The 14,070-nt window shown below is 39.1% G+C and overlaps 1 protein-coding gene across 1 annotated transcript in view; it reads left to right on the top strand.

Annotated features, from left to right (window-relative positions):
- Positions 1-12,705, top strand: part of LOC139267220 (protein downstream neighbor of Son-like) — a 39,991-nt gene extending 27,286 nt beyond the window's left edge. The window contains exons 4-9 of the mRNA XM_070885187.1: positions 3,694-3,872; positions 5,216-5,394; positions 5,852-5,957; positions 7,931-8,050; positions 10,459-10,645; positions 11,714-12,705. Coding sequence (XP_070741288.1) covers positions 3,694-3,872; positions 5,216-5,394; positions 5,852-5,957; positions 7,931-8,050; positions 10,459-10,645; positions 11,714-11,911 — 969 coding nt within the window. The 3' untranslated portion in view covers positions 11,912-12,705. The remainder of the gene's footprint in view (positions 1-3,693; positions 3,873-5,215; positions 5,395-5,851; positions 5,958-7,930; positions 8,051-10,458; positions 10,646-11,713) is intronic.
- Positions 12,706-14,070: the final 1,365 nt, after the last annotated feature.

Below are 14,070 nucleotides of genomic sequence, written 5' to 3'. Positions count from 1 at the left end.
TAGCACTGGGCTAAAAATCTTTAGCCCCTAACATGAATTCTTCTCTGGTGGCACTTTGTCCATTTTCAGCGGCCGTTAACCCGAGGTCACAGTGACATCGACAAATCTCGTGGTGGGCTCCCATTTTTAGCCCAGAATCTTTTCTGTACATATTGTTTAAGGAATGTACTTAGAATAATATGAGCCCCTCTTCTATCTTGGTTGGCGTATTCAACTTTTATGTTGTACTATGCTGTTTATCATTGTTCTGAACATTTATACAGTTGTACCCAATAGCTTGAGTAGGAATTGAAAGAAAGAACTTGCAAATGTATAACTCCTTACTTGTCTTCAGGATGTCCCAAAGCATTTAACAGCCAATAAATTACAAAGGAGAATGATGGTGAAAATATTTCTTGAAGATAAAACTAAAAATCAACATTTTTGTTTGTTTGAGTCCTATTTAATGAGCACCGAGGATTTGCTAAAAATAAATACTTCAACTTTTGTGAAAACATTAAAATATCCCCAAAAGGAAGTCGGCTGTCTTGGATAATCCATCATCTAACCCACAAATTCGTATCACCACGATAAATAAAATATATACATTAAAATACTCTACTGAACCAAAGATGAAGAAAGAGCACTTTGTCTTTGATCTCATGAATCATGTGTAATATTTGATGATACACGAGGCAGCCACTAATCCATTTTAAAATGTCTAGACAAGGAGGGCCATATTTTAAAAATGTGACCAAATGAGGAAAAAACTGACTCTGTTGGGTTTCCAGGCAGTAAAATTGAGGAGTACATGTTCTGAAAATAAATTGTTCTGTTTGATTTAGCATAATAAATATACAATTCACCATTAATTTTAGAAAGAGAAAATACTTGCAGGTGTTGCTGAATATTGAAATAGTGTCTGTCACTAAGCCCTATTTAGCACGCTGGCACAGATACACTTAAAAAAAATTGCACTTACGCCAGTACACTTTAATGTTCTACCAAAATGCTTCATGATACTTTTAATTTATCACCTCAACTTACTGAGTGGCAGACCCTTAATCACCAATACTTCATCTTATTTTGTACAGCTCAAAATATTTTCCCCAGACATAGCTCAAGTTTGGAAAAGCAGAATCTATAATTGTACTATTTTATACTTTTCACAGTTCACACAAACACAGTGTGAAAATTTCACACTCACTATGCTTTACTGAAATCCTGGTTGCAAATCCTATTGCACTTTCATGTATATCCATAACTATCATGTTTTTGACTATTGATAATTTTTCTATCAAGGGGAATGGAGAGAAAGCAGGAAAGGGGTACTGAGGGAATGATCAGCCATGATCTTATTGAATGCTGGTGCAGGCTCGAAGGGCCGAATGGCCTACTCCTGCACCTATTTTCTATGGGTTTTTTTTCTATGTTTTTTCATGGGAAGGGTTTTGGTATGATTTATATTAAAAATATTTTCTTTAAGTCCAGCTCACAAGAAATGTGTGTTAAATCTAGATAGACCAGCTTGTGGAATGTTGCTGCTTGTATACCATTTTAGACTGGGTCAATAATAGTTAATTAACTCATCCCAGACTTACTGTGCCAAAATGGCCTCATTCATCTTGAGAATAGCAGATGATAGTTTCTAAGGACCCAAGTTTCCACAGGAGTTGCTCCTATTTTTTTGGAGCAACTAGGTTTTTTTGGAGTATCTTAAAAATCACACTTCTCCACATTTAGTTTGCTCCAGTTTCAGTGAGTTAGTTCACTTTCTTTTTAGTTCAGTTTTTTTTCAAAAGTGGGTATTACCAGCCACTTATGCCTGTTTTGGCCATTTAAGCAAGTTTAGACAGCGAAAAGTTACTCCAAACTAACTTCGGCCAGCGTATGTGTCCGCTCTGAAAAACCTTGCGGAAACTTTAGAAATCAGGCGCAGGTAGCCAGAGATCGGGGGCGGGGTGGGTGGGGAAGGGAAGTTAGAGGATTTTCTAAAGCACTAAACACCTTCACAACAACATTAAAGAAGCATAAGTACATTTAAAGCACTAAGCACGAAACAAAGCAGTACATTTAAAGCACCAAGACTTACAAAGCACAAAAAGTAATAAGCAATTAATTAACAAATAAAAAAAAAATAGAAGGAACCCTGCACCTAAAGCACGAAGACCAAAGTAATAAGCAATCAATCAATAAATAACAAATAGAAGTCCTATCTTTATGTGAAGGGAAGGCAGCGGGCCGCCGCTGAGGGCAGGAGAGGAAGATATGGGGGGAGGGGGAGGAGGGTGGGGGAGGGGAGAAGAGGGGGATGTGTGAGGGGGGGGGGAGAAGAGGGGGATGTGTGAGTGGGGGAGAGGAGGAGGAGGAGAAGGGGGGGCGAGGATGAGAGAGAGGAGGAGGATGGGGGCGGGGGCAGACGAGCCTGCCCTGTGAGCCTGAACTTCCATTAGTACAAAACTCTTGCAAGAATCCAACTCCACTTACTCACTTCACACACAAGTATTAATTATCAAAAAAAAAGTCCTGTCCAACTATACCTAGGTGCTGAACTCACTATCAGGCTGAACTCCCACTGAGGCTAAATTCCATAGTCGTCTGTGCTTTCACAGTCCACTGTTCCCTCGCAGGTCGCGGTGGGGAGCCCATTCGGCCAGGGCTAGGGGCAGCGTGCTTCGGGCCCCTCCCACACAGCCTGCAGCACACGCACACAGAATCTGGGGGCAAGGAACTACTGCACATGCGCACACGCTCTAGCGCACATGTGCAGAGGTCCCGGCACTGTTTTCAGTGCCGGGATCTGGCTCCGCTCCCCACGCGTTCTGCTGTGCTGCGCCAAGGGCCTAGATCGATCGGACTGCATGGAGAATATGAAGGTAAATAAAAGGCGCCGTTTCTGTTCTTAAAAAGTCAGTGGACCGCACGGAGGTGCGGCGTTCTAAGGGTCGGTGAAAACTTGGCCCCTAAAAACCCACACCCATGGGGAGAGGACAGTAGCCAACTAAATTGACAGTCCTACTAGCCAATCCCCAGAGGGGAAGGGTCAGCTACTAATTTTCTGTCCAGAAGGAACTTCCATGGCAGATTTAGTGCTGGCGATAAAACTTAACGCGCCCCGGATATCGTGATGTCATCCAGTGCGCAGCGCCCCCTGCAGCATCGCCAGGCTGCATGACACATTGTGCAGTGCTCTGCCTCTCGCTTCCTTTAGCGCGCTAAGGGAAGTGGTAGCACTTGATTAAGTGCTCCACTTCCCTCTTGGAGCACTAAACTGGAAGTTCCTGCCGGAATCAATTGTGTAGCGCCCAGCAATACCTTTGCGCTCCCGCAAAAATGATCGCCCCAAACGGAGTGCTACGCAATTTCTTGCCCTTTGTTTCTGCAGATACAAATATTAATGACAATTAGATTCACCCAAAAAGGGAAATACTGGCTTGCTGTATGTGCACAAAAAGTTTAAACTACCACTGATCACACTCTTGTAAAGGAAGTAAATTACCTTGCTTGCTCACTGTAAAGTTTAATTTTTAATTATAATTTCTCTTGTTAAAAATTTAGCACGATGGATGGAGACACTCCTGGTATATTTAGCTTAGTCTGGTCTACTTTACTGTTCACCTCTACTACTAACCATAGAAAATCTTTCAGGTTTTTTTGTACAGAGTGAAACATGCCTACTTGTTTTATTTTGATTTTGTTTGTTTACTAATTCAGGAACCTGATGATAGCCCTACTTTAAAGTGTGCCTTTCAGCAGAGTATGGAATACTGGATGTACCCCAGGCTGCCCTGGTTGCAGCTTTTTCCAAGAATTGGAGTTAACAGTGTATCAGTTGATAATGGATTACAGTGGTCCCCGGATTGCAAGATACAGAATATTTTAATGAAAGATTGGTAAGTCAGTACTAGCCAACTGAGAAACGACATGCAGTGGAAAACACATCAAATCAGTCGATCCCTAATATTTAGTTCTGAAAAAATGCATCTAGGACATTATTTTTTCTCTCTCTGCCGTTTTCAGTTTCAGAAATGTGTGCTCTTCTGTGAATGAAAGGCATGTGGAACAGAGTCAACTCATTTTTGAGTGAAAATTAGAATAGCTGCAGAGCTTGTGCCATGCAGATTATTTACTTAACACAACTTTCAAACTTATCGAGTGTTTCTCGATGCTCATAATGTATATATTAGTAATAATTTTCTGTTCTAAATTTTCCTCAATGTTTATACTTTTAGAAGAAGACTACTCAAAATATAAAATGTTCAATGCCATCATCATTCTTTTTTTATCATTGTATTCACTTGTATTCAGAAGAATGAGAGGGGATCTCATAGAAACGTTTAAAATTCTGATGGGTTTAGATAGGTTAGATGCAGGAAGAATGTTCCCAATGTTGGGGAAGTCCAGAACCAGGGGTCACAGTCTAAGGATAAGGGGTAAGCCATTTAGGACCGAGATGAGGAGAAACTTCTTCACCCAGAGAGTGGTGAACCTGTGGAATTCTCTACCACAGAAAGTTGTTGAGGCCAATTCACTAAATATATTCAAAAAGGAGTTAGATATAGTCCTTACTACTAGGGGATCAAGGGGTATGGTGAGAAAGCAGGAATGGGGTACTGAAGTTGCATGTTCAGCCATGAACACATTGAATGGCGGTGCAGGCTCGAAGGGCCGAATGGCCTACTTCTGCACCTAGTTTCTATGTTTCTATTACTGAGATTGGGACTGACTCCAAGGCATTCTTCTCACCCAATGAATATGGAGTGGAATTCTGGGTGGGGTAGTACAGGCTAAAACCTTGAAATCATTGAAGAAACTGCTGGATGCTGTGATGGGAATAGCTTTTTCTGGATGGATGAAGTAGGATGGGCCTTCCTCGCCTGTATATGAACATACAAAAGTGACGGACAGGAAAAGATCCACTGGTCCATCCAGCCTGTCCCATACAATCAAAACCTTGGCCATCACAACATATACACTCCCCATGCCACCCAAAATGCATGTAGCTAGTGATTTTGGAATAAAAATTATGCTCTTGGTGATTTACAGAATGTGGGCTGTGAACATGGTAAACTTGTAATATTTACAAAGGATTTTTTTCTTCATGGGAAAGAAATAGACATTTCATTTGAAACTTGATTGTGAGCATTTCTGGCCAAAGGAATACAAAATCTTTTAACCTTTTTTAAACTTGTTTTAGTTTTTCACACACTAAAATCTATAATAAATTCTATTCCAGGTTGTCGACCTTTAACTCACTCTTTGACCTTCTTCAGTCTGGTCATTGCCCTTTCTTTTACATCTGTACACACCAATTCACAGTGCTCTTCAGGGCTGCTTGGGAATCCAGGAGAGAACCAGTTACAGCCTTGTTGTATCCAGCAAGTGTGGAAATTTTGGAAGCAATGAGATCGTCAGGTAAATGATTTCTATTGCATAATCCATTTTCAATTGAGCACCTTTGCACTAAAATAAATAGCACTCTTGGGAGTCAAGTAGTACTATTAATGAAATTCTAAATGCCAAATATTGAAAAAAATCTTTGCTCTTACGAATATTGGTGATACATGCTCGCCAACAGTTGCACTGTTTTTCACACCAATTTTGATCTTGTACATCATTGTCAGCCGTGACTGAAACCATTGCATAAAAATGACTTGAAAATATGAATACAGAAAATTTAGGAAAGCTAATAATCCAGAAATTATGTATCCTTAGAACAAGCATCTTTATAAATGGAGTAAATATTAAGTAATGATACTTTCAAAATTCTGTAGTTTTATGGAAGATGAATGGATCAAAGGACTAGTTAGTAATTTCTGTAAAAATAATCTTTCAGTACAATTTGTCTATTAATGTATTTCATATTTTGCAGAAGTTGTGTTTTCGACATATTTAGTGGAGCATTCTCAGGAAAATGGTTACATGAACCTTTCTTCACCAGATGGACGTGGGTTAGTGCATCTTAAACCAGCTTTCTCGTAAGTAGCACAGTATACAGTTAACAGTTTTGTTTTTTTGCTGTGTCAGAAATTGCTGTGACATTTTCCTATTGCCATTTCTAATTACTGTGTACATTGCATTTTTGTTCCCCCGTCATAACTGCCCTATATTGTCGGATAGCAATATGTTGACGCCACTCAAAAAGTATGTCAATTAACCCCTTTTTCCTGAGATGGAATGTAAACAGTATCTCTTCCCCCTCCATGAAAAAGAAACACAAATAGAGAATCCTATCTAGTGACGAAATCAAGCAATGAAGATGGTAGAGCAGTAGTTACAAATTGAATCTATGAACATAGGATTGCAAAGTGGGGATCTTGGTTGCTATTGCTACTGAACAGCACATGATGTTTTAATATTTTTATAAGTAGAGGATTCCCTTCATGTTCCTCCTGCTAAATTAGAAGATATGTTTTATAATTGGGCCCAATAAGCCCTAACATGATCCATCACATAATAATGGACAAAATAAATGCATTGCATCTGATTTGAACATTGTGTTGAGTTTTTATTTGCCATTGGTTACAATAGAACAGAAGCACAGAATAAGATGTCAATTAACGGTATTTGAATTACTGTACATGTAAGAGAAGATGATTCATGCATAGCGACTTTACAGATGTGATTTACAGACTTAAGAAATGGTGTAGTTCTGGCACTGGTTGAAAGGAACCTTGCTGTGTAGCTTGTTGCACATTTAATTAATTGCTATCATTTTCACCCACTTGCTCTGCTATGCTGGTCATTGACCTACATACTAAGGCCTCTTTAGAGGATGGAGTTATGTAGCAGATGACAGTTGTTCTTGAAACTCTATGAAATTTGTTTGGTTGAGATATCTGAAGGATGATTCTGTGCTGGTAGTAACATACCAGATATACATTCAGAGATTAAAATCCCTTTCAGTTCCTACATGGGACAGCAATGTGCACAGGTGCAGTGATGACACCATGACTCTGGGTAAACTAACACACGTGTAGAATTGTGTTTCTGTATCGTGTTACTGCACTAGTCACTAATCACAGATGGAACTGCTGAAGTCTTTGACCTTAATACATCTGTGGGCAGAAAACTCATTAATGCTATAGATGCCCCCAGTTGCTAAGTTGGAAGAAACTGAAAAGTTAGAAATTAAGGACCAAGAAGTCTTCCAGAAGGAAATAGCACAGCTCTGTTGCAGTCTCCGTTAACTTTAGCCTCCTTAGACACATCCCAAGTAACTATGCCTGGTATGGTAAGATCCGTTGTATTGCCTGATGTCTCAAGCAGCCTGTTCCTACTCCTGGTGGTCCTCATGTACCAAGTCTGGTACTGGTGGAGCACTAAATGCAACCCCATGGTGTGCCAGAAGTTGAATGTATTTGTTTTCCAATTAAACACTCCCAGGGCAGAACTTCGTGTGATGAGAGCACATAGAAGGAATGTGGGCATGAAGGTCAACATGCTTGATTCATGGCCTTCACAATTTTCTGTCCATTGATAGTGATATTTATGAATTGGGCAGTCGGTGAGGGCTAACCAGCACTTACTAAATTGTTGTTGTAATAAGCTTAACACCAAACTGCAATTTCCAGGTCATCATCTATTTAATAGCCATGAAGGAGAGACAGATTAGCCCATGGAGGTTGGTTTTCTTTGGACATGTATGTGTAGGTGTAGCACTGATCCACATTTCCAATGCCAAACAGCCAGAGGTGGCAAAAGACACATACTTTGGCAGGTACTATACGATTCTTCTGTTTCTAAATAGAACTAATTTTATTCAGCTCCAAATAATGATGGGCTGAGTGCGCACTGCTGGAATCTGAATGTGGAGCTTCCAGGTCCGAAGTCCAAAACTCAACTGACTGGTCTAATTGACAATCATATAAGTAATTTAACTGGTAATTTTCTTTGTTGGTCAGATGTACTACATTTTACATGTAATATTTTAATTTTCTCTTTTTAATAGAAATAATATAGGAAATGTTAACAAAGCAGTGACTGATTCACATTCACAGAAGTCTTTTCAACCCATAAAGACAGAACCTCAGGAAGGCATTACTACATCAGACTCTTCAGAATGCTATCTGTATCCTTTTTGATATGTTGCTGGAAGCTTACTTTCTAGCCAGGTGTCAACATGAGGCAAAAGCAATAGATATCCAGCTTATTAATATTCATCTTTTTAAGGAGATTTATGCAATGGAGTAATACTGATGCCAGACTTCTGAACGAGCCCATAATTTAGTTCAGATATTGCTCAGTCTCCAGAACAGTATAGGAATTGGAGGTGAAAGAAAATAAATGATTTATGTGACGTCAAGATAGATGTACAGAACACAGCTTCCATCAATACTCTTTGAGCTTATCAATTGAGTAGCTGAGCTACGTAAGTCATTAAGGTCTTCGGTTTGAATCCTGGATTGTGCTGAGTGAATTGATTTAGTTATAGTGATGTTATGGGTGCTACAACTGACCTCTGGAGATTTGTGGAAAGAAGAATCAACCCCTAGGACTGTACTCTAGCAAGGAGTCACTACAAAAATATTTTGGGGGAGAAATTCAGTCGTGCCATTAATCCAGGTGGAGCCTGGATTAATACCACAACGACTTTTGGCACCTTGAAAAAGTTTGCGCCTCCTGTCCAGAAATTCGTCAGAATCAGTCAAAGAGCTGACTGGTGCTAAATCAGCCGTTGTATACCAGAGCTAGGGGTGGGGGGGGCGCGAACAAAAATGCTGCCGCTAAATCTAACCGACCCATCACACATGTGCCGAACTCTGATTCATATTCCAGGAAAAGCCAAATCTTAAAGGTGTGGCATTGTAATGCACCCATTAAAATTTTCAAAATCACTTTTTCTCAAGGTGAACTCTTATTTCTGTCTGCTGCTGCAAACTCGGAGGCTCACGCACCGTGCTGTATGTAAACGTTGCACTGCCTGTGACCTCCGAGGGAAGCGCTCCCTCATCCCTTTAAGTAGCCACCAGTTAATGACTCTGTAAGCCTATAATGACTATTTTTCCAGACGTTCTTGGCGGTCACTAAATCAGGTGGCCACACCTAATTTACCAACCGGGGCGCAGACGTGGCCGATACATCAGGATCGCACTGATCCTCAGCAGCCAGTGCTACTGGTTTGCCCCCTGGTGAGCCTCTAATCAATTTTCGGTCGGGGCACTAAAAGCTGCGATTCCAGTCGGTAACCTCTCACGCTCCCATTAACGCCCCCTCTGGCCGCTAATTGAGGCATTAGCCAACCGAAAATCAAGCCCTATATGTTTTATTCTGCAACATCACTCAAGAAACTTATACATACATTCAGGGATATAATTCTAGTATAATGAGTTATATTGGATTCATATATTAATACTTGAGTGAGGAATATATCCAGTGCTTTTTATGACAATAAGCATTGAATAATAGAAATGAGTGTTGGCAAAATGTATTTAGAAGTGCAAATTATTATTTTTAGTGCTACAATAACTAAAAACATTGAGCAAAGAACCATGGGTATGTATACCAGAAGTTAACCAGCCAAGCAAGCTATCGTGTTTTTTCTAAAGTGTCATTAGACCAGTCTTTAAAGTATATGCTTATAATGTAGTTCAGTTGTCTTGATGAAGACACCACAGAACTTAATCATTTTGGCTTTATTGGTACGTCAAAGATTCAAGTGAAATAGATCATAAAGTAAAGTCCTGTAAACAAGCTAACTTCAATGGATCAAAAAGAACAGATCATACATCACTGATCTGCGTGACACAAAAGATCTGCTAAGCAGGACCTGTTCTACCTTGCATGCATGCTCCTGCGTATATACACCCAGAGCTGCCTAAAAGTTCTCCTTTGAAACACTTGGTGTACGTGACTACTGCCCCATTTACTCATTATATGATTACAACAAAAAAAGTTAAAACAAGTCCATGTCAGGTAAAACTTATTAGACAGACATTTATCTATAGCTTCGCTAAAGAGGATACCATTCTTTATACCAGTGGGTACCAGTTAATTTACCACACAGTATATTTTTCTGCATCTAGTTACTGTACATCCTTGGGAGCCTATAGATTTCCCAAATCTGCTGTTAATCCTGCTTCTCTCCAGTTCCAGTCTGTCTCATCTTGTATCTCTCCCGCACATTATTCCTACATTCCAGTGTTCACTTTACTTTATTTGTACAGCAATTTTATGTTCCAGTGATAGTTCTACATTCTAATGTATGTTTCATTCATACATTAATTCTATGTTTGACATTCTAATGTATTAACTCTATTTTCTTCAGTGTGGGATCAACTATAATAATATGTCCTTTCATTGTTTCTTGTCATGTAGATCGCTTCTTCCCTGTGCTGTAAACAATAAGATTACATGGCAAGATGATGTATGGAGTCAAGTGTACAATATAAGCTATTCCAAAACTAACCCAATAGAAGCACAATAATTAAATATTCAAAGTGATTGTAGGACTTATTTTCCTTACATTATTCTGATCAGGCATCAGCAATATCAGGATAAGCAGCTTAAGTTTCTGGTTGTAGTTGAAGGACCCTATACAGCATCCTTAATAACCTTTCTAATGAACTCGCAACATATAGTTGCACAGGAGGGTGTGCAAAGAGGACTGCCACCAACTCTGCTTTGCCCTATGGCCTTCCCTGGAGCATCTTTACAGTTGCTTCAGGTAAGTTTCTATTGTATCAACTGAAAAACATTTTTAAGTGTCTGAATCAAAGAGAGAGGTAACTGGAAAATCATCTATCAAACCAGTTTTTGAAAAAAGAATTTTTTATTTTGTAATGAAAAAAATGCTAATTTTAAAGATTGGATTTACTTTGAGAATAAATCTGAGGTAAACTGTGTGTGGGAGTGTGTGTTTGTGTGTGGGGAAGAGGTATTATCATGCTTTGATTATAGTTGTCGTATGAACCTGGAATATTGTTTTCTGTCAGCTGTTGTCTTGAAACCTGCGAAGGGAAAAGGGATGGCCCCAATATTTACAGGGAAGCGGGTGGGGTGGTGAAGCATGTTTACAATTCTCTATCATTTTTTTACTCCATTACCTGCCTGGCATCCGGCTAGATTGAGAGGCTGGGCGGGACTGCCACTGGTAGAAGGCCGTAGCCAGGAACCACTCAGAACAGTCCCCACCAACCGGGAAACATTGTGGGTTGGTGGAGAGGTGATGTTGTACTGGCAGTCAGGAGGGTGGGAGCTGGCAAACTTTGGTGGGGTGGGGAGGAACATCTGATCGTGTGAGGGGCCAGGAATTGCAGCTCCTCTTGGCCCATAAGCAGGGCTCTTTAAAGAAACCATTTATTTGCTGGATCCATTAACTCCCACGGCCGTTAAGTTTAAGTATCAGGATTGGAGTTGCAATTATATGTTATGTTACAGGTCACTCGGATGCACCCAAACCAGCAGTGATTAAAACGGAAGCAGGGCGTTTGTGGCAGGTTGGGGTCGAGTTTTGCAAATTTGCCGATTTAACCTCCCCTTCCGCCCGACATGGGGTTCCCCAATGATTTTGAGCGAACCTATTTAACTTGAGGTCAGAAGTCTGAGTGGGGAGGAGAGCAAGGACACAGTGCTCACAATTATTTCCTTACTTCGTCTACTGCGATATTATTGTGTTTTATCATCATGTGACCATCTATGTGTTGATGCTTTTGAATGCATTCTAGAATTTTTGTATAGTATATAATATAACATAATTCTAATCAGACTTTCTTTTGTTTTCTCTCTCTTGTAGGTCGATAATACTTGCGGAAAAGTCCAGGGTTGCCTTGGTCCTGTAGACTCTTACAGTTTAGAGATCACAGGTCCCATTCTTCCTCACTTTATGGACTGTATCAATCGTATTCTGCAGTGTAATGAGTATGGTGGAACAGCGACTGTTGTTAATGTTCACGAGTGCACCTCTGTCTTCAATGTACATTTATCTAGTTAGTCAAAATCCAGACACTATGTTTGTTGTCAATATTATACCATAGGTAGTTATTATTTAAAAAAAAATCTTTTGGCTAGAACGCATCCTTGCTCCAAGGCCAAGCTGCTCTTGCGAAGCTAAGGGAATCGTAATGGAAAATAAATACATTTTAAAAAAAACAAAGTACTCATTTCTAGAATTTAAGGGTAGAAATGATCTTACAGGTGTAGATTTGTCTTGAGTTTTAGTGTGTTTTTCAAGAATCAGTTTTAGCATTTTCATTTCAGGCCAAAACTGTCCCTTGTGTACACATCTCATTCACTGTTACCTAATTATTTTGTGAAGATTAACTACATTATTATTGTGAAAGTATGTTTCTCCGTATCTAGCACAATACCGATCAATATTGTGAATATGTGTATATTCCTTTTTATAATCTAGTTTGATTACGGCAATAGAATGTTCTAAGTTATATTTATATTGTGTATTAATCATTGACTAATTAACGGGAATAAATAAGTGGTATTAGCAAGGTCTGGATATAGTGCAGGGAATCTCTACTGATAACAATTATTTTGCATTAAATTAACTTAAAATATTAAATAAACATTATATTGATTTGGTGTACATTAATCTATGTTGAATGATATCCAGCTGTAATAAACAAATATTAATTGTGTATCTTTACAGCACAATCATTTTGGGTCACTCTGTAATCTCTTCCCACATAAACTACCTGTTTGATCCATGACAAACACTGCAACACGCAAGTTATTTAATTGTCTATCCTGTCAATTAAATGTACATATACAAGATGCATTGTTTTAATGGACTAATTATTTCACACTGCCATAACTTGTGTCACAAAGCCTTTCAAAAGTTATTAAAACTCAGAAAAATTATTAAAACTAATACACAAGTCATTTTCACTTCATATTTCCATGAGTCTTGAAATTATTAATTGCCCCAATCTATTTTCAGTTCCTTAGCATAGAACATCACCAAGGTTCAAAAGGATAGAAGAAAATGTGTGATAAATCAAGGTGTGTTGATTAGGTGATGCAAATCTTTGGTTTTAAAAGATTATAGAAAGGGAGGAATGAAGCGAGTGAGTAATTTCACTTTTTGAGATTGTGGTAAAGAGTAAGTTAGAGAAGGAAATGCTGCAATAGGTTTTTTTTGATTCCACAGATGAGTAGCAGCGAATAGAATGGTGTATTTGGAGATTTGAAAGAAAAATTTGGAGAAAAAATTCTTAATATTTATGTTTATATAATGCATAATGTTGAAATATTGCAAACACCCCACACAATTCATGACACTAAACGCAGTTATGTAAGAAGTGCAGCAGCCATTTTGTGCCAGCAGCAAAGCACAGGCAAGTGCAGAAGTTACATTAAACATGTATAAAACCTTGGTTAGACCACACTTAGAGTACTGTGCATAGTTCTTGTCTCCATATTACAAAAAAGATATAGAAGCACTGGAGAAATTGAAAAAAAGATTTACAAGATGATACCAGAACTGAGAGGGTACAACTATCGGGAAAGATTGAACAGGCTCTTTTCTCTCAAGAAAGCAAACTGAGGGGTGACCTAATAAAGGTCTTTAAAATTCTGAAGGGATTAGATAGGGTAGACATAGAGACGATGTTTCCAAAACTAAGGGCCATAAATATAAGATAGTCACTAATAAATCCAGTAAGGAATTCTGGAAGAACTTCTTTACTCAAAGAGTGGTAAGAATGTTGAACTTGCTACCATATGGAGTGGCTGAGGTGATTGGCATTGATGCATTTAAGGCAAAGCTAGATAAGTACATGAGGGTGAAAGGAATAGATGTTGATATGGTGAGATGAAAGTGGGAGGAGGCTTGTGTGGAGCATTAACACTGGTGGAGACCTGTTGGGCCAATGGCCTGTTTCTACACTATAGAAGTCTATGCAAGATTATTGACTAATTAATCTGTTTTTTGGTAAATGTTGGTTGAGGGCGGAATATTGACTGGGACATCAGGATAACACTGCTCTTCAAATAGTGCCATGGGGTCTTTAGCATCCATTTGAACAACCAGACAAGCCAATAATCCATCTGAAGGATGGCACCTGTAATAATGCAGCACTACCTCTACCTTACATGGTGAAGCAAGGCAATTTCAGCTCTTATTATTCGTGAAGGTTG

Source organism: Pristiophorus japonicus, chromosome 7 (genome assembly GCF_044704955.1).
Source record: "Pristiophorus japonicus isolate sPriJap1 chromosome 7, sPriJap1.hap1, whole genome shotgun sequence".
Lineage (NCBI taxonomy): Eukaryota > Metazoa > Chordata > Chondrichthyes > Pristiophoridae > Pristiophorus > Pristiophorus japonicus.
The sequence above is the reverse complement of the archived record's forward strand: the minus strand, read 5'-3'. Positions and strand labels throughout refer to the sequence as shown.